Raw genomic sequence first — 20,191 nt, 5'->3', positions numbered from 1 at the left:
AAATAACCCAAAGAAAGTTTAGTATTAGTTGTTTTTTTGGTTAATTTGTTTGTCTGTGTCTTAACTTCTGCCCTGCAAACCGGTTCATCTGTACCATTTTTCTAGGTTCCACATACATATGTTAATATACGATATTTGTCTTTCTCACTTACTTCACTCTGTATGACAGTCTCTAGATCCATCCATGTCTCAACAAATGACTCAATTTCGTTCCTTTTTATGGCTGAGTAACATTCCATTGTATATATGTAACAAAACTTCTTTATCCATTCGTCTGTCGATGGGCATTTAGGTTGCTTCCATGACCTGGCTATTGTAAATAGTGCTGCAATGAACATTGGGGTGCATGTGTCTTTTTGAATTACGGTTTTCTCTGGGTATATGCCCAGTAGTGGGATTGCTAGATCATATGGTAATTCTAGTTTTCGTTTTTTAAGGAACCTGCATACTGTTCTCCATAGTGGCTGTATCAATTTACATTCCCACCAACAGTGCAAGAGGGTTCCCTTTTCTCCACACCCTCTCCATCATTTGTTGTTTGTAGATTTTCTGATGATGCCCATAGTGACTGGTGTGAGGTGATACCTCATTGTAGTTTTGATTTGCATTTCTCTAATAACTAGTGATGTTGAGCAGCTTTTCATGTGCTTCTTGGCCCTCTGTATGTCTTCTTTGGAGAAATGTCTATTTAGGTCTTCTGCCCACTTTGGGATTGGGTTGTTTGTTTCTTTAATATTGAGCTGCATGAGCTGTTTATATATTTTGGAGATTAATCCTTTGCCTGTTGATTCATTTGCAAATATTTTCTCCCATTCTGAGGGTTGTCTTTTTGTCTTGTTTATGGTTTCCTTTGCTGTGCAAAAGCTTGGAAGTTTCTTTAGGTCCTATTTGTTTATTTTTGTTTTTATTTCCATTACTCTAGGAGGTGGATGAAAAAAGATCTTTCTGTGATTTATGTCAAAGAGTGTTTCTTCCCATGTTTTCCTCTAAGGGATTTATAGTGTCTGGTCTTAGATTTAGGTCTCGAATCCATTTTGAGTTTATTTTTGTGTATGGTGTTAGGGAGTGTTCTAATTTCATTCTTTTACATGTAGTTGTCCAGTTTTCCCAGCACCACTTACTGAAGAGACTGTCTTTTCTCCATTGTATATCTTTGCCTCCTTTGTCATAGATTAGTTGACCATAGGTGCGTGGGTTTATCTCTGGGCTTTCTGTCTTGTTCCGTTGATCTTTATTTCTGTTTTTGTGCCAGTACCATATTGTCTTGATTACTGTAGCTTTATAGTATAGTCTGAAGTCAGGATGCCTGATTCCTCCAGCTCTGTTTTTTTCCCTCAAGATTGCTTTGGCTATTCGGTGTCTTTTGTGTCTCCATACAAATTTTAAGATGATTTGTTCTAGTTCCGTAAAAAATGCCATTGGTAATTTGATAGGGGTTGCATTGAATCTGTAGGTTGCTTTGGGTAGTATAGTCATTTTCACAGTATTGATTCTGCCAACCCAAGAACATGGTATATCTCTCCATCTGTTGGTATCATCTTTAATTTCTTTCATCAGTGTCTTATAGTTTTCTGCATACAGGTCTTTTGTCTCCCTAGGTAGGTTTATTCCTAGGTATTTTATTCTTTTTGTTGCAGTGGTAAATGGGAGTGTTTCCATAATTTCTCTTTCAGATTTTTCATCATTAGTGTATAGGAATGCAAAAGATTTCTGTGCATTAATTTTGTATCCTGCAACTTTACCAGATTCATTGATTAGCTCTAGTAGTTTTCTGGTGGCATCTTTAGGATTCTTGTATATGTATAGTATCATGTATAGTATAGTATCATGTATAGTAGGTATAGTATCGTGTCATCTGCAAACAGTGACCGTTTTACTTCTTCTTTTCCAGTTTGTATTCCTTTTATTTCTTTTTCTTCTGTGATTGCCATAGCTAGGACTTCCAAAACTATGTTGAATAATAGTGGTGAGAGTGGGCATGCTTGTCTCGTTCCTGATCTTACAGGAAATGCTTTCAGTTTTTCACCACTGAGAATGTTTGCTGTGGGTTTGTCATATATGGGCTTTATTATGTCAAGGTAGGTTCCCTCTATGCCCACTTTCTGGAGAGTTTTTATCATAAATGGGTGTTGACTTTTGTCAAAAGCTTTTTCTGCATCTATTGAGATGATCGTATGGTTTTGATTCTTCAGTTTGTTAATACGATGTATCACATTGATTGAAGAATCCTTGCATCCCTGGGATAAATCCCACTTGATCATGGTGTATGATCCTTTTAATGTCTTGTTGGATTCTGTTTGCTAGTCTTTTGTTGAGGATTTTTGCATCTATATTCATCAGCGATATTGGTCTGTAATTTTCTTTTTTTGTAGTATCTTTGTCTGGTTTTGGTATCAAGGTGATGGTGGCCTCATAGAATGAGTTTGGGAGTGTTCCTTCCTCTGCAATTTTTTGGAAGAGTTTGAGAAGGATAGGTGTTAGCTCTTCTCTAAATGTTTGATAGAATTCGCCTGTGAAGCCATCTGGTCCTGGACTTTTGTTTCTTGGAAGATTTTTAATCACAGTTTCAATTTCATTACTTGTGATTGCTCTGTTCATATTTTCTATTTCTTCCTGGTTCAGTCTTGGAAACTTATACCTTTCTAAGAATTTGTCCATTTCTTCCAGGTTGTCCATTTTATTGGCATAGAGTTGCTTGTAGTAGTCTCTTAGGATGCTTTGTATTTCTGTGGTGTCTGTTGTAACCTCTCCTTTTTCATTTCTAATTTTATTGATTTGAGTCCTCTCCCTCTTTTTCTTGATGAGTCTGGCTAATAGTTTATCAATTTTGTTTATCTTCTCAAAGAACCAGCTTTTAGTTTTACTGATCTTTGCTATTGTTTTCTGTGTTTCTATTTCATTTATTTCTGCGCTGATCTTTATGATTTCTTTCCTTCTGCTAATTTTGGGTTTTGTTTGTTCTTCTTTCTCTAGTTCCTTTAGGTGTAAGGTTAGATTGTTTACTTGAGATTTTTCTTGTTTCTTGAGGTGGGCTTGTCTAGCTATAAACTTCCCCCTTAGAACTGCTTTTGCTGCATCCCATAGGTTTTGGATCGTCATGTTTTCACTGTCATTTGTGTCTAGGTATTTTTTGATTTCCTCTTTGATTTCTTCAGTGATCTCTTGGTTATTTAGTAACGTATTGTTTAGCCTCCGTGTGTTAGTGTTTTTTACGTTTTTTTCCCTGTAATTCATTTCTAATCTCATAGTGTTGTGGTCAGTAAAGATGCCTGATATGATTTCAATTTTCTTAAATTTACCAAGGCTTGATTTGTGACCCAAGATGTGATCTATCCTGGAGAATGTTCTGTGCACACTTGAGAAGAAAGTGTAGTCTGCTGTTTTTGGATGGAATGTCCTATAAATATCAATTAAATCTATCTGGTCTGTTGTGTTATTTAAAGCTTCTGTTTCTTTGTTTATTTTCATTTTGGATGATCTGTCCATTGGTGTAAGTGAGGTGTTAAAGTCCCCCACTATTACTGTGTTACTGTCAATTTCCTCTTTTATAGCTGTTAGCAGTTGCCTTATGTATTGAGGTGCTCCTATGTTGGGTGCATATATATTTATAATTGTTATATCTTCTTCTTGGATGGATCCCTTGATCATTATGTATTGTCCTTCCTTGTCTCTGGTAACAGTCTTTATTTTAAAGTCTATATTTTCTGATATGAGTTAGCTACTCCAGCTTTCTTTTGATTTCCATTTGCATGGAATATCTTTTGCCATCCCCTCACTTTCAGTCTGTATGTGTCCCTAGGTCTGAAGTGGGTCTCTTCTAGACAGTATGTATATATGGGTCTTGTTTTTGTATCCATTCAGCAAGCCTGTGTCTTTTAGTTCGAGCATTTAATCCATTCACGTTTAAGGTAATTATCCATATGTATGTTCCTATGACCATTTTCTTAATTGTTTTGGGTTTGTTTTTGTAGGTCCTTTTCTTCTCTTGTGTTTCCCACTTGGAGAAGTTCCTTTAGCATTTGTTGTAGAGCTGGTTTGGTGGTGCTGAATTCTCTTAGCTTTTGCTTGTCTATAAAGCTTTTGATTTCTCCATCGAATCTGAATGAGATCCTTGCCGGGTAGAGTAATCTTGGTTGTAGGTTCTTCCCTTTCATCACTTTAAGTATAGCATGCCACTCCCTTCTGGCTTGTAGAGTTTCTGCTAAGAAATCAGCTGTTAACCTTATGGGAATTCCCTTGTATGTTATTTGTCGTTTTTCCCTTGCTGCTTTCAATAATTTTTCTTTGTCTTTAATTTTTGCCAGTTTGATTACTGTGTATCTCGGTGTGTGTCCTCTTGGGTTTATCCTGTATGGGACTCTCTGTGCTTCCTGGACTTGGGTGGCTATTTCCTTTCACATATTAGGGAAGCTTTCCACTATAATCTCTTCAGATATTTTCTCGGGTCCTTTCTCTCTCTCTTCTCCTTCTGGGACCCCTATAATGTGAATGTTGTTGCGTTTAATGTTGTCCCAGATGTCTCTTAGGCTGTCGTCATTTCTTTTCATTCTTTTTTCTTTAGTCTGTTCCGCAGCAGTTAATTCTACCATTCTGTTTTCCAGATCACTTATACGTTATTCTGCTATTGATTCCTTCTAGTGTAGTTTTCATTTCAGTTATTGTATTGTTCATCTCTGTTTGTTTGTTCTTTAATTCTTCTAGGTCTTTGTTAAACATTTCTTGCATCTTCTCGATCTTTGCCTCCATTCTTTCTTCGAGGTCCTGGATCATCTTCACTATCATTATTCTGAATTCTTTTTCTGGATGGTTACCTATCTCCACTTCATTTAGTTGTTTTTCTGGGGGCCTTTCTCTACTTCATTTAGTTGTTTTTCTGGGGTTTTATCTTGTTCCTTCATCTGGTATATAGCCGTCTGCCCTTTCACCTTGTCTATCTTTCTCTGAATGTGGTTTTTGTTCCACAGGCTGCAGGATTGTAGTTCTTCCTTCTTCTGCTGTCTGCCTTCTGGTGGATGAGGCTATCTAAGAGGCTTGATGGGAGGGACTGTTGGTGGGTAGAGCTGACTGTTGCTCTGGTGGGCAGAGCTCAGTAAAACTTTAATCCGCTTGACTGTTGATGGGTGGGGCTGGGTTCCCTCCCTGTTGGTTGTTTGGCCTGAGGTAACCCAACACTGGAACCTACCTGGGCTCTTTGGTGGGGCTAATGACAGACTCTGGGGGGAAGGCTCACACTAAGGAGTACTTCCCAGAACTTCTTCTGCCAGTGTCCTTGTCCCCATGGTGAGCCACGCCCCCCCCCCCCCCCCCCGCCCGGCCTCTGCAGGAGACTCTCCAACACTAGCAGGTAGGTCTGGTTCGGTCTCCCCTTGGGGTCACTTCTCCTTCCCCGGGTCCCGATGCGCACACTACTTTGTGTGTGCCGTCCAAAGAGTGGAGTCTCTGTTTTCCCCAGTCCTGTCGAAGTCCTGCAGTCAATTCCCACTAGGCTTCAAAGTCTGATTCTCTAGGAATTCCTCCTCCCGTTGCTGGACCCCCAGGTTGGGAAGCCTGACATGGGGCTCAGAACCTTCACTCCAGTGGGTGGACTTCTGTGGTATAAGTGTTTGCCAGTCTGTGAGTCACCCACCCACCAGTTACGGGATTTGATTTTACTGTGATTGTGCCCCTCCTGCCATCTCATTGTGGCTTCTTCTTTGTCTTTGGATGTGGGGTATATTTTTTGGTGAGTTCCAGTGTCTTCCTGTCGATGATTGTCCAACAGCAGCTAGTTGTGATTCTGGTGTTCTCACAAGAAGGAGTGAGAGCACATCCTTCTACTCCGCCATCTTGGTTCCTCCTGTTGCTTGAGTTTTAGTGACAGGATTCTGCACAGTTGTCCCTGGAAGTCTGTGTTAATTGGCAACCATTTTGCCTTTAGAACTTTGGGTTTGAACAAAGCCAAATCACAGGGAGAATTCCAAATTTGCTGCAAAATAAAGGCATGTTTTTAGTTCCACTGGGTCCTTTGTGTTTTCATTGGTTGGTTGGCAAAAATCTTAGGGACTCCTCAGGGCTTCTCATTCTGAGAGAGGTGCCTCTCTGCACGTGGAAGAATGATGAGCAGGATAGATGGGGATGCCAGGTAGCCCCTTTTGTTTCATTCTTGATGGATTACTTTAGTTCTGAGATGTTTGCTATCAGGACAGTCTTCTTGGTTTAAGTTTACTTATGGATCTGTGATTTTTTTTCCCCATTATTTAGTCGTAAATTTGCCCTTTTTGATGAGCAGCATCGAGAAGAGATGCGAAAAGAACGGCGGAGGATTCAAGAGCAACTGAGGCGGCTTAAGCGAAACCAGGAAAAGGAGAAGCTTAAGGGTCCTCCTGAGAAGAAGCCCAAAAAAATGAAGGAGCGTCCTGACCTAAAAGTAAGTATATGTGGTGTGATCATAACTAAGAAAGCATACCTTTTCCCTTAGCTTTTGGCATCCTCCCTTATTGGGAATGAGGGCAGTATTGTGGAAAACTAGTTTGAATGGATGTGGCCACTTGGGTGTTATTAGTACTATTGTGACTGGTACTGACAACACCAGACTTGATCTGGTGTCATTGGGTGTCATTTATACTTCATCCATTGGAAATATTTTCTGTGAGTTGAGATAGGTGTGGTGGATTTTTTTTAACATGTACATGTATGTACATATGTGAACACATCTTGTTTTTAAATTGCATGTATTAAAAGAAGCAACAGAAAAAAACATACAATACAGGTTGCTTTGCATAATTTAGGTGGGATTCCAGATATTACTGTGCAGTGTAACTGTAACGTGCATCACAAAATGAGGCAACTATGGTACCGTGGAAAGAGCCATGGACTTGGAAACAGAAGATCTGGGTTCAGGTTCTCGTTCTGCCATTTAGTAGCTTTGTGACCGTAACCTCTCCAAACCTGTTTTCTCTTCTATAAAATGATACCTATCTCACACTGGTGTTGTATTAAAGTATATAATGCATGGGAAGCACTTTATAAACTGTAAAATTCTCAACAAATGTGAACTGCTATTAACATGTACTGAGGTCATTAAGTATTTTAATGTTTCTTCTATGTGATATTATATAAGTGTTGTATGATGCAGTATTGATCCATTTTACAGATGAAACTGAGGGCAGTTGCAAAAGTAAGATGGAGATTGTTTTTTTTTGTTTTTTGGGTTTTGTGCCACACTGCACGGCTTGTGGGATCTTAGTTCCCTGACCAGGGGTTGAACCCAGGCCCTCTGCAATGAGAGCACAGAGTCCTAACCACTGGACCACCAGGGAATTCCCGGAGACTTGGTATTAAGCCTTTTCCTTGAGGCTGGGAATACACCCATGCTGGCTGCCTGTGAGGCTGAATGCAGCCTTGGGCTTCCAATAGCCTTTCTTATGCATATTTAATATTTTCATAGTTTACAACTTGAATTGGGGATAGAAATCCTCTCCGTTTTCTCCCTCACTTGGTTTTTAAAGTAATGTTCAGTCTCTGGATTTCACTTTGTTTTTAATGTGTCATTTCCATACATGCACTTTTGTCTAGTGCCTTCTGGTTGAAAGGCGTATAACGATTCTGTTAGAATAAAAGTTCTGGGCCTGCCTTTGTTTCTTGTCTGCCTTCTATATATTTCTTAAAGCTCACATGAAGAAGCCTGCTTACCTCTGACATGTTGATACTTTTCCTTTTGCAGCTGAAATGTGGGGCTTGTGGTGCCATTGGGCACATGAGAACAAACAAATTTTGCCCCCTTTATTATCAAACAAATGCTCCACCTTCCAACCCTGTTGCCATGACAGAGGAGCAGGAGGAAGAGTTGGAAAAGACAGTCATTCATAATGATAATGAAGAACTTATCAAGGTTGAAGGAACCAAGATTGTCTTAGGGAAACAGCTAATTGAGAGGTAAGAGATAGCAGGTGGGAGAGATCTGTTGGAGGTTGGTGGTATCGATGGGTGGCAGGGGTGGATGTGATGTGTTCTCTGAAGTGGAACTGAGGACATAGGAACTTTGATGGATTTTCCTCACTAATTGTTGCCAGTAATGAAAATTAGTCTTGTGAAGCACTCATTAAGCTCCACCACTTGCCCTTGGGCATGCTACCTAACTTTTCTGAGTCTTCATTTCCTTATTTACAAAATAAAATCACCCTTACGATGGTAGCTATGAAGGTAAAATGAGGGAGACTGTATAAAAAATGTAGTATAGTGCCTGGCATATAGTAGATGCTCTTCCTATTCTACTTCCAGGCACTTGGAATATTTGTAAAGGTCCCTGATCTCAGATGTTCTGATAATGGACCATCCAAAAAGATTAAGGAGACAAACTGTGCTTATACTTATCTGTCTCTTGCCCTCAGAGAATTTGATAAGCAAGTAGAAAAGTTTTTAAATAAAAAAAAATTCTTCCCTAAATTTTTAGTTTGAAAATTGCAAACCTACAGAAAAGCTGAAGGAATAATTAAGTTTGTTGTTCCTCTTAATTCACCAGCTGTTAACGTTTGTCACATTTGTTTCATCTTTATATATCTAAAACATTTTCTTTCTGCTGAAACATTTGGAAGTTTTAGGCATCATGGCATTTCACTCAGATTCTTTAGCACACATCTCCTAACAATAAAGATGTGGCAAACATGATACTATTACTACACGTAAGAAAATTAACATTAATTCAGTAGGATCTAATATTCAGTCCTTATTTAAATTTCCCCAGTTGTCTCAATGTCCTTTATTGCCTGCCCCTCACCCCCCTTCAGGATCCAATTCCAGTTCAAACATTTAAGTATTTTGAGTCTCTCTTAATCTAGAACTGTCCTCCCCACCTTTTTGGTTTTCATGACTTTGAATGTTTTGAAGAGTCCAGGCCAGTGGTCTCATAAAATATTCCACATTCTGGATTTGTCTGTTTTCGCATTGATTATATTCAGAGTAAATGTCTTTGGCAAGATTACAACATAGGTGGTATTATGTACTTACTGCACCACATCAGGAAGCAGATAACGTCAGGTTTTCTTAGTATTTTGATTATCTTATTAAAGTGTTAATCCCCAGATTCCTCTATAATAAAGATATGTTTTTCCCATTGTAATTAATATGTGGGTGAATATCCTGGGTTTTTTAAAATTTTTTCTTTTTTGGCTGTGTTGTGTCTCCATTGCTGCACGTGGGCTTTCTCTAGTTGTGGCAAGTGGGGGCTACTCTTCATTGCGGTGCGTGGGCTTCTTGTTGCAGTGGCTTCTCTTATTGCGGAGCACAGGCTCTAGGCATGCAGGCTTCAGTAGTTGCAGCATGTGGGCTCAGTAGTTGTGACACGTGGGCTCTAGGGTGCGTGGGCTTCAATAGTTGTGGCGTGCAGGCTCAGTAGTAGTTGTGGCTCGTGGGCTTAGTTGCTCTGCAGCATGTGGGATCTTCCCGGACCAGGGATCAAACCCGTGTCCCCTGCATTGACAGACGGATTCTTAACCACTGCACCACCAGGGAAGTCCCTTTTTTTTTTCCCAGTAGCTTGAAACAACATATATTTATTATCTCACAGTTTCTGTGGGTCAGGAGTCTGGGCACAGCTCAGCTGGGTCCTCTGCTCAGAGGCTGCCTTCAAGGTGTCGCTAGGGACTGCGGTCTATCCTGCTAACAATCTTTCTCTCAATAGTTTTAACATCCATTGATGATCATTACCTGATAACTCAGTTATTACACTGGGGGTTGCTTAATGGTGGTTTTTCTAATTCTTTTCATTCTTTCTGCGTTAACTGGCATTCTGTAAAGAGCTTCCCCCTCCCTTTTTTGTTTGGGTATTACTATAGATTCTGAAATTCTTTCTTTTGGAAACTTTAATATATTAAAATCTATTAACATCATTATTAATTTCGATGGCCAGATTGTCCCAAATTTGATCCCTTCAAGCCTGACCTGTGTCCTTTTGAAATGACCCTATAAATTTTGAAAACTTCTTTGCTTTTTGGCACGAGATGTTCCAGGCTGTCCTTGAAATTTCCCTGTCCCAGACCCAGAATCAGCCATTTCTCAGAGAGTCCTGGTTCCTTTTATTGGGGAATGGTATTTAGAAACCAATATCTAGGTGTTAGGTATGCTCATTGCCACTGAGATGTCATTGCTTCTAGGCTCTTAGTAGACAGAACTAGGAAATATACATATATTGTAAATCACAACTTCATATCAATACCTCCAATTCAAATTGTATCTACAGCTTCCTTATCTTCCTCCGTTTCATATTTGTATCCTTTCTTTGGTTCCCAACATCTTGCTCTATCCTATGATATGTACAAAATAGTTTGAGAATTACAATACCAATACTACTACCAACAACAAATCTGTACAGTAGGTTCAAGGTGTTTTCTGTAATTAGTTGTCCTTGGATTATGTGCCACTGAAGTTGTACAGTCAGGGTATTCTATTCAAAATATATTTGAATTCTTTTTTGAGTATATGATTTTTAATTAATTTGATATGCAGTTATATTCATCCGTTTCTGTTTAGATTTGAGGGTTGTTTTCCATCCTCGTTAATTTAATTTATCAATATCTATAGTAGTCATGTTTTGAAGCACATTAGAAAAGGAAAATGTAGTATCTTGATCCCATATGATGGAAAGGAAAAAGGTGGATGGGCTTTTAATGATTGAGGGAGACTCAAATTAGTTTTTCTTTTCAAACCTGCTTTAATTTCTTCCTTGTTTCTATTCTGAGTGAGTTAAATTTCCTAGCCCTTTAGCCCAAAGATAGAATGTTGGAGCTGGGAGGATTCTTGAAATTCCTTTAGCCTAGTTGCCTTATCTTCCAAATAGGAAACTGAGGTGAAGTTGTGGCTTGCCTAGTTCTTTATTAATTTGGAGATCCTATGAGGCCTTGCCTGATCTGAGCCTTAGAATGTGGATGTCTGGCCTTTGGTTTGGCTTTTTCCTCCCTAGGCTCATGCTCAGGTACCTTGGACTTCTTCATTGTAGTTGCTTTTTTTCTGGGGACTAGAAATAGGGACTGCACACTATGAAAGTGTTATTTATTGCAGTGCAGATGAGGTTCGCAGAAAATCTCTGGTTCTCAAGTTCCCTAAGCAGCAACTTCCTCCCAAGAAGAAACGGCGAGTTGGAACCACTGTTCACTGTGACTATTTGAATGTGAGTATTGGCATTGCTGCTTTCTGACCACATAGGGTTCTCATTCATTCCCCCAGCCCTCTAAGCCGTGGCCCTGATATAGCCTTAGATTCTCCCTTTGGCCTTGCCCTGAGAATTACATGTACTGTTCATTACAGGGTTTCCAAAATATATATGTATTGTGTTTATTATTTTTTTAATCTAAAAAAGCATTCTGATTTCTTGTTTTTCCTTAGAGACCTCATAAGTCCATTCACCGGCGCCGGACAGACCCCATGGTGACATTGTCATCCATTTTGGAGTCTATCATCAATGACATGAGAGATCTTCCAAATGTGAGTTCATTGCATTCAGATCTACAGTATGGATGGCAAGGGTGTTCTGTGTGATTTCAGATAGATGGCAGTAGAGTATAGTCCTAGGAACCTGGAACTCCTAATTCTTTGGGATATAGTTTTTCATTTATTCTTTAATAGTTTAGTAGAGGAAACAGACCTGCTCCATCTAGAGAGATTCCTTTGAGAGGTCATGGCCAGGTAGAGACAGGTAAGGTGTGAGAAAGTCTTCAGGAATTGGTCTGGCAATTGTTCTTTGCTCATGGATGGTGCTGGCTCTTGTTTGCACAGACGTACCCTTTCCACACTCCAGTCAATGCAAAGGTTGTAAAGGACTACTACAAAATTATCACCCGACCAATGGACTTACAAACGCTCCGTGAAAATGTGCGTAAACGCCTTTACCCATCTCGGGAAGAGTTCAGAGAGCATTTGGAGCTAATTGTGAAAAATAGTGCAACCTACAATGGTAAGAATCACCTGTTCTTTGACTGCAAAGGTCACCTTTCAGATCCTTATTTATCCCTTACTAGTCCTAAATTTAGACTAGATTGGACTGACTGAAGGGACCTACAATGTATTAGTGCATTCGGGGGTTATGAAAATCAGGTAATGTACATTTTAATCATTTAATAAGTGTTGCTTCTTTTTATTCCCACTTTTTTATGTATCCTCTAGAGAATTTAGAAAATCTGTTGAAACAATTGCATGAGAAGCAGTGGGAGATAGGAGTGAGCCTAAATAAGTAGAAGGGAGAGGCATTCAGTGTGGGTGGAACCCCTGCAGAGTATATGCTTGTTGACTATATTTGTCTTTGATTTGGTCTACAAATCTGTGAGAGGGGCTGTTATATGTCTACTTTGCTCAAAAGCTGGAAAGGCAAGGAGGAAGAAATCTGTTTTCTGAGTCTTAAAGAGTTCAAGAAACAGTATAGCTTCTGCATGTAGAGGATAAAGTTTTCTAGTTTCCAGTTCTATCCTTAGTGTAGGGATTAAGGTTACAGATAGAGTATGAACTATGGCTCTGCCACTTACAGATAGAGTATGAACTATGGCTCTGCCACTTACTAATTGAGTTACCTTAGACAACTTATTTAACCTCTCATAGCCTCTTCAGTTTTCTTACCTGTACACATGGGACAATAGTAGTACCTAGATTTTAATACGTTTCACAGGCAGGCCTGACCCATTTATCTAGTCTCATCTCCAGAGACTGGCTCCCAGACCTACTATAGATAGAGACTCCGGCTATGCTCAGTGTTGCATTTAACTAAATATCCTATACCATGTCTTCATGTCTTTGTATAGTCTTTGTCCGCAGAGTGCCCTTTATTCCATTTCCATTCATATTTCCAGACCAACTCATATCATCTCTCATGAAGACTTATTCAGATTGCCCAAAGTACCCATTTATTTCAATCCTCTGTGCCCCCCCTAGCACAATTATTAAATCAAGTTTTATGGCTCTTATGTGTTACATATAATTGTTTATATATCCGATTTTCCCATCACTTTGTGACCTTCTAGAGAAACTATTCATCTTTGTATTCCGAGGGCCTAGCAGAGTACTAGACACATACAGAGGAAGAAGAAATTTATTAGTCCCAACTGTCATTCAAGGTGACAAGGATAAATGCATAAACAAAAATCAGCTTGGAAGGGGAATGGGAAGGTAAGAGTTGACTTTGAAAATACAGAGCTTGAGGTACTTGTGGGTCATTTAGGTGGCAGTGTTCGTAAAAATTTGGGAACTTAAGTTATGACTTTCTCCACATCCCCCTCTAACTCAGTCTTCCTTCTTCCTCATACCCAAATGCTGATAATGATGATGATAGTAGTAGTGCCACCATTGCTAGTATTGCTGTCCATCTAGTTGTACAACCTAGAAATGTTGGCCATTGTTATTCCACTCTCCCTGCCCTATACTCATAAATCACTAAGTTGCATAAATTGTACCTTCTAAATTTTGCTGAAATACATCACCTTCCTTTTGGTCTCCATTGCTACTATCTTAGTTGAAGCCCTTGTCGTCTCTTGTTTGACCTCTTGCAATAGCTTCCAGACTTTCTCTCTGCTGCTTGCCTTAATTCTTCACACTGTTGACAGGGTATGTTTTTCTGATACACAAATTTGAAAAATTACTCTCTAGCTTAAAATCTCCAGTGCCTTTGTATCTCCTGTGAGACCATTGTAATATGTCCCTTCTTGCCTTTCCAAGTTCCATTTCCTATTTCTCCTCCACACATACCTACCTGTATTCCAGTTGTACCAAACTACTTGTGATTCCTGTTGTGAAATGTATTGTTTCATGTTTCCATGAATTTGCTTACTTAACATGTTTTTGCATACTTTTTCCTCCCTCTGGAATGTTTTTCAACCCTACTGTCTACCAGATAGACTTCTCTTGTTTAATAACACTGCTCGATTGTCATTCACAACAAGCCTTCCCTACTCCTCCCTGGTACTCAGATTTAATTGTTGTAAAACAACTTAAAACACGTTGCAACCCCTCCATAGTTCATAGTAATCAGTGTATTCCTCTATTTGCACTTACACTCACTTTTCTTTTTTTTTTTTTTTTTTTTTTTGGGACGCGGGCCTCTCACTGTTGTGGCCTCTCCCGTTGCGGAGCACAGGCTCCGGACGCGCAGGCTCAGCGGCCATGGCTCATGGGCCTAGCTGCTCCGCGGCATGTGGGATCTTCCTGGACTGGGGCACGAACCTGTGTCCCCTGCATCGGCAGGCAGACTCTCAACCACTGCACCACCAGGGGAGCCCTACACTCACTTTTTAAAAACTTTATTATGGAAATTGTTAGGCATATACAGAAGTAGAGAGAAAGTAAATAAACTTCAGTGTACCTCTTCACCCATTTCCACAATCACCAGCATATATGGCCAGTCTTGTTCATTGTTTAGCCTGTATTTCCAGACGTCATATCATTTCATCTGTAGATACTTGAAGCACTTGCGCCCTGTCGTGCAGTGCTTTATTTTCATATCATTTTCTTTGACTAAACCAAGAACTCTCTAAGGTAGGGACTGTGTCTTATGTTCCCTTTATTCTCAACATTGAATACATCACAGACAGTCATTAAACAGTTGTTGAATGAATAAACAAATCCCTGCTAATTAATTAATAAGTAGTTGAGAAAAGAGCTGAGTTTTAGGCTCTGGGGAGCACTTACACGAAAGAATTGACAGAGGAAGATAAGAAAGTATATTGAAAGGAAGTAGCCAGAATTACTGTTTTTTTACATGAAAATGTTTTCACTATCCTTATGATGAGCTTAAATTAGGGTAGCCATAAGCAGGGAATGTAGGAGATAGTTGGAGGATTCTGTGAAGCTCTTGTTACGGATTTCAGGGAAACTAAAGTAATAGTCTGAGGTGGGGTGGAGATTCTTTACTGACAAAGGCTTTGGATTAGCCGTATGTTGGGTGGACATCACAAACCATGAGTTCTGCGAACAAAAATTGCAGTCACAAATTTTGTATGCTGAGTATGGAAAGATTATAAATCATTCATTGGTCTCCTTAGACATCCTTAAACAAATTGTCATTCCCCATCCATAGTTTTATTTTCAAGGTATTAAAGGCAGCAGTATCGACAGTAGTACCGCTATGTATGGATATACACAAATAAGGGAGAGAGTTAAAATTAGTTAGTATTCATCCATATTGTGCATCTGCTATGTGTTAGGCACTGAAAAATGGAGATAAGACTGATACATCTGTCTAACCCAGCAGCTAGGCTGGTGCCTGGCACATATTAGGTGATTAACTAAATGAGTTAAAAGTCTGGAGAGGTGTTGGTAGCTCTTTGCCTCCCATTTTTAGTGGTCCCATCTCTTATTGTTCCTCTGTAATCTAGGGCCGAAGCACTCATTGACCCAGATCTCTCAATCCATGCTGGATCTCTGTGATGAAAAACTTAAAGAGGTAAGACATTTAAAATGAGGGAAAAGCAGTAGAATGAAGCTGGCAGGTACCAGTATTGAGGAAGTAGGGAATGTAACAGAAGGAAGAGTAGAGAAATGAGAGAGTAGCAGGTCTTTTGTATGTTAGAGTATGGAGGGGACCTTAGAAATCATGTAGTCTAATCCCTCCCTTTTGTAGATGGAAAAACCGAGGTCCATAGAAGAAACTAATTTGTCTTGGGCATCATGGCTATTAAACAGTAGGGCTACGACTAAAATATAAAATCCACATAACTCTTAGGAAATTGACTTCCCAGGAAGTCAGCTGAAGCTAAGAGACTGTTTTGGCAGGGAGAAACTTTAATTTTTAAAAGATAATCTATCTGTATTTCATCTTCTTAACAACAAAAAAAAATGGCACCTTAATAGGCTTAAAAAATATAACTATGGTGATGCTAATATTGAAGTAGAAATTTCATAAAAGAGGATAACCAAATGGCCAGTAAACATGAAAAGATTCTCAATTTGATTGATCATTGGGGAGATACAAATTTAAGCCATGATTAGTTAACACTGCATACCTCCCTTAGAAGGCTAAAATTTAAAAAGACTTAAAAAAACAAAAGTCTGAGTTTTATTGGATGAGGATATGGAGCAGTTGACACAAATTTTTTCCTAGTACAGTCTAAAATCAATTTATTGGGTTAGATTCCCTTACACAAAAGTCACTACTCAACAATAATGTGTTCAGTGTTTTCAGCAATAGTTTTACGACAAAAACAGTCTGATATTAAAACTTAATTTGGTGAAGATGTTTTTGTTGTGGGAGCTAAGCTATTGATGCCCAATGATGTGTATTTTTGATGATCTACAAGAATAGAAGATAGAATACCTAAAGGAATTGGTCAGTACATCTCTTTTGATCCTTTTACTGGAATATTATTTCTCTTATCTGGACTTTTTGTCTGGAACTGAATAGGCCACAATTCAAAGTTAGACTTTTTGGGACAAGGGAAATAGACAACTGAACCTTAAATTATCCTTAATACTCTATGGTGATTATACCTCAGGGAAACCTCTGCCTTTCCTTTGCTTTGTTTCATGTCAGAAAGAAGACAAATTGGCTCGTTTAGAGAAAGCTATCAACCCCTTGCTGGATGATGATGACCAAGTGGCATTTTCTTTTATTCTGGACAACATTGTCACCCAGAAAATGATGGCAGTTCCAGATGTAAGTGGTCTGTGTGTTAAATATTGTGAAGATAGGACAGGGGAGAGGAAAGGGTGAAAGGATGTGTGCATGTGTATGTATGTTTGGGAGTCTGGAGTGTGGTGTTTGTCAGTTCAAACTGGTATATAATTTTAAAAAGAAACCTTTTTGCTCTATGAGTGCATTATCATTGAAATCAAAGAGGCCAGGAATCTGTGATATAGAGAGGTTCTTTATACCTGTTGTTGACATTCAGTATTTTAATGCTCCTGAATAGCCCTGGAGAGAAATTAGGATGCCAGGTAATGGGAGGTTTTGGATTTAGAGGTGCTTCTTAACAAATGAGAGTTTGATAATTACCCAGCATTCGTTGTCTTTTCTTTCCCTTTTTTTAAGGTATTTATTTTTGGCTGCGTTGGGTCTTTGTTGCTGTGCACGGGCTTTCTCTAGTTGCGGTGAGCGGGGGCTGCTCTTCGTTGCAGTGTGCAGGCTTCTCATTGCGGTGGCTTCTCTTGTGGAGCACAGGCTCTAGGCGTGCGGGCTTCAGTAGTTGCGGCACATGGGCTCAGTAGTTGTGGCACGCAGGCCCTAGAGTGCATGCTCAGTACTTGTGGGTCACGGGCTTAGTTGCTCCAAGGCATGTGGGATCTTCCCAGACCAGGGCTCGAACCCATGTCCCCTGCATTGGCAGGTGGATTCTTAACCACTGTGCCACCAGGGAAGTCCCGCGTTTGTTGTTTTTTGTTTCATTTTTTGTCTTGCAACTTTATGGCAGGAGTACCATGTTGATTCTATGTATCATTTTGTTGTAATGATCCTCCCTAGGGAGTTCTGAACTGAGTTTCCTTTTGTGTTGTAGGCATATGTTGTGGATGCAGTTACGCTATAAACCAGCGGTCCCCAATCTTTTTGGCACCAGGGACCGGTTTCGTGGAAGACAATTTTTCCACGGATGGTGGGTGGGGGATGGTTTCAGGATGATTCAAGCACATTACGTTTATTGTGCACTTTATTTCTATTATTATTACATTGTAATGTATAATGAAATAATTACACAACTCACCATGATGCAGAATCAGTGGGAGGCCTGAGCTTGTTTTCACTTGCCACTCACTGATAGGGTTTTGATATGCGTCTGCAAGCAATTGATTTATTATGGTCTCTGTGCAGTCAAACCTCTCTGCTAATTATCATTAATTATCATCTGCTAATCTGTATTTGCAGCCACTCCCCAGCACTAGCATCATCACCTCAGCTCCACCTCAGATCATCAGGCATTAGGTTCTCATAAGGAGCACGCAACCTAGATTCCTCACATGCGCAGTTCACAGTAGGGTTCACGCTCCTGTGAGAATCTAATGCCACTGCTGATCTGACAGGAGTCGAGCTCGGGCGATAATGTGAGCGATGGGGAGTGGCTGTAAATACAGATGAAGCTTCACTCGCTCGCTCGCCTGCTCGCCGCTCACCTCTTGCTGTGCGGCCCGGTTTCTAACAGGCCACGGGCCGGTACCGGTCCATGGCCCAGGGGTTGGGGACCCCTGCTATAAACCTTCTGCATGGGACGAGGGAATGAGAGATTTTAATTGTGAATATAGAGCAGGGGTCCTTACCCTACCAGGGCACATGAATCCATAAAGGAATCCCCTTAAATCATATGCATAGTTTTGTATGATTATGTGTCTTTCTGGGAAAAGGGTCCATAGCTTTTGTCGGAGTCTTAAGAATATTTGTGACCCAGTGAAGTTTGAGAATCTGGTATAAAGAATGGTTTCCATTTAATTTCTCATGCTTTCTTTTTGCTAGTCTTGGCCATTTCATCACCCAGTTAATAAGAAGTTTGTTCCAGATTATTACAAAGTGATTGTCAGTCCAATGGATTTAGAGACCATACGTAAGGTGAGTGATTTGGTCTAAAATGTCTTTTGGGAATCAAGTAACTTTGTGTATCTGAATCCCTGATTCTTTTAATCACAGAATATCTCCAAGCACAAGTATCAGAGTCGGGAGAGCTTTCTAGACGATGTCAACCTTATTCTGGCCAACAGTGTTAAATACAATGGTGGGTATTTCTCCTTTTTTTCTCTTTCCATCAATATATCCATCCAACGTTAGTTAGCATTATTAAAATTTAAGTGCATAAAGCAGCCTTGAGCCATGATAGTCAGTAGAATCAGTCATGTGACTTACTCTGCATTTTTTTAAAAACAGGCACGTACTTTAGTGTGTTCTGTAAAGTTTGCTAATAACGTTTAATGATGAAAAAACAACGTATATTTATTTTCTAAACTTTGGAAAGCACCGAAAAATGAGATGAGAATGAAAATCAACTGGATATTACTTTGGGCCATCACTGCTTTCCATGAGATGTAAAAACTCACCTATGCCCCAGGCCCTTAGATGGAGCTTAGGGAAATGTGTTAAATATAGACCATGGTGTGCTTCCTCAGAGCATGGAGTTTTTGCTCAATATATGAAATGATTGCATAATGTATCTCAGGTGCTGTGCTAGCTACTTAATCTACCAGCGGGAAAGACATCATTGTCCTCAAGTCAACGAAGAGAAACAGTTAAAATGCAGCTTGGCAAGGGCTATATTAGAAGGATGTACAAAGTGCCCTAGAGGAGAGGAAGGACACCTTCACCTAAGGGTTAGGGAAGGCTTCATAAACAAGTTAATACAGTTCAGTTTTGAATGGCTCACTTAAGTAAACATCAGTTGAGCACCTAATACGTGCTGGCACTGATAGATGTTACAAATATAAAGTCAAATTAGATATGTTTTCTGCCTCCAAATTGGTTATAGTTTAGTTGGGAAAACAGAAAAAAAAAATTACAGAACTTAAGTATTATGCTAGATGCATTCACAGAGTGCCAAAGGAAAACAGAAACAGGGTATCTAAATCAGAGTGGGAAGAGAGTTTTCTTAAGCTGAGTTCTAAAGGATATGGAGTTTGCTAACCAAAAAAATGAGGAGAAAGCGTTCTAGGCAGGGAGAACAGCAATATATGAAGGCACAGAGACCTGAAATTACATCTTGGGTTTAAGAAACAAGTTACTGGGGTTGCAGTTAAGCGTACATGTTGATGGATGACTGGTTACATATAGAGAAGTAGACAGGTGTCAGATCATAAGAGGGCCTAGTGTATGCCATATGTCATACTTAAGAGCTTTTACATTATCCTAAATGGAAAAACGTTGAAAGAATTAGGCAGCAAAATGACAATCCCAAATAACTCCTGAAGCAAAACAGAAGAGGGAGCTAAGGGCATTTGAGAGAATTGCCTAGCATACTGAGGTCTCAGCTAAAAATCCACCTGATTGTATGACTTTTCTCCACAATATTCAGGAACCCAAGTAGTGTGGCTGCTAAGTTTGCCAGATAGAAGGGACAGAGAATTAGAAAGAGGAGGTGACAGAGGGGACAACCAGAATGACAGATGAGGAAATGGGTATTCTGGGTATAGAGAATAGAATATCATGGAGGAATGAAAGAACAGGGTAAGTTCAAGGGACTGTACTTGACTAGAACCTATATATTTCATTAAGAGAAGTGGTAGGAGGGCTTCCCTGGTGGCGCAGTGGTTGAGAATCCGCCTGCCGACG

The 20,191-nt window shown here is 39.7% G+C and overlaps 1 protein-coding gene across 8 annotated transcripts in view; it reads left to right on the top strand.

Moving 5' to 3' along the window:
* TAF1 (TATA-box binding protein associated factor 1) overlaps nt 1-20,191 on the top strand; it is an 84,979-nt gene that overhangs the window by 25,780 nt on the left and 39,008 nt on the right. For 7 of the 8 annotated variants that reach the window (XM_060087980.1, XM_060087984.1, XM_060087982.1 and 4 more), the window contains exons 24-32: nt 6,241-6,406; nt 7,703-7,914; nt 11,035-11,143; nt 11,359-11,457; nt 11,749-11,926; nt 15,330-15,397; nt 16,484-16,606; nt 18,392-18,484; nt 18,563-18,647. In XM_060087980.1, coding sequence (XP_059943963.1) covers nt 6,241-6,406; nt 7,703-7,914; nt 11,035-11,143; nt 11,359-11,457; nt 11,749-11,926; nt 15,330-15,397; nt 16,484-16,606; nt 18,392-18,484; nt 18,563-18,647 — 1,133 coding nt within the window. Of the gene's footprint in view, nt 1-6,240; nt 6,407-7,702; nt 7,915-11,034; nt 11,144-11,358; nt 11,458-11,748; nt 11,927-12,983; nt 13,129-15,329; nt 15,398-16,483; nt 16,607-18,391; nt 18,485-18,562; nt 18,648-20,191 lie in introns of those variants that run through there. The other variant, XM_060087985.1, reaches the window with a different exon arrangement.

This window comes from Mesoplodon densirostris, chromosome X, assembly GCF_025265405.1.
Source record: "Mesoplodon densirostris isolate mMesDen1 chromosome X, mMesDen1 primary haplotype, whole genome shotgun sequence".
Classification (NCBI taxonomy): domain Eukaryota; kingdom Metazoa; phylum Chordata; class Mammalia; order Artiodactyla; family Ziphiidae; genus Mesoplodon; species Mesoplodon densirostris.
The sequence above is the reverse complement of the archived record's forward strand: the minus strand, read 5'-3'. Positions and strand labels throughout refer to the sequence as shown.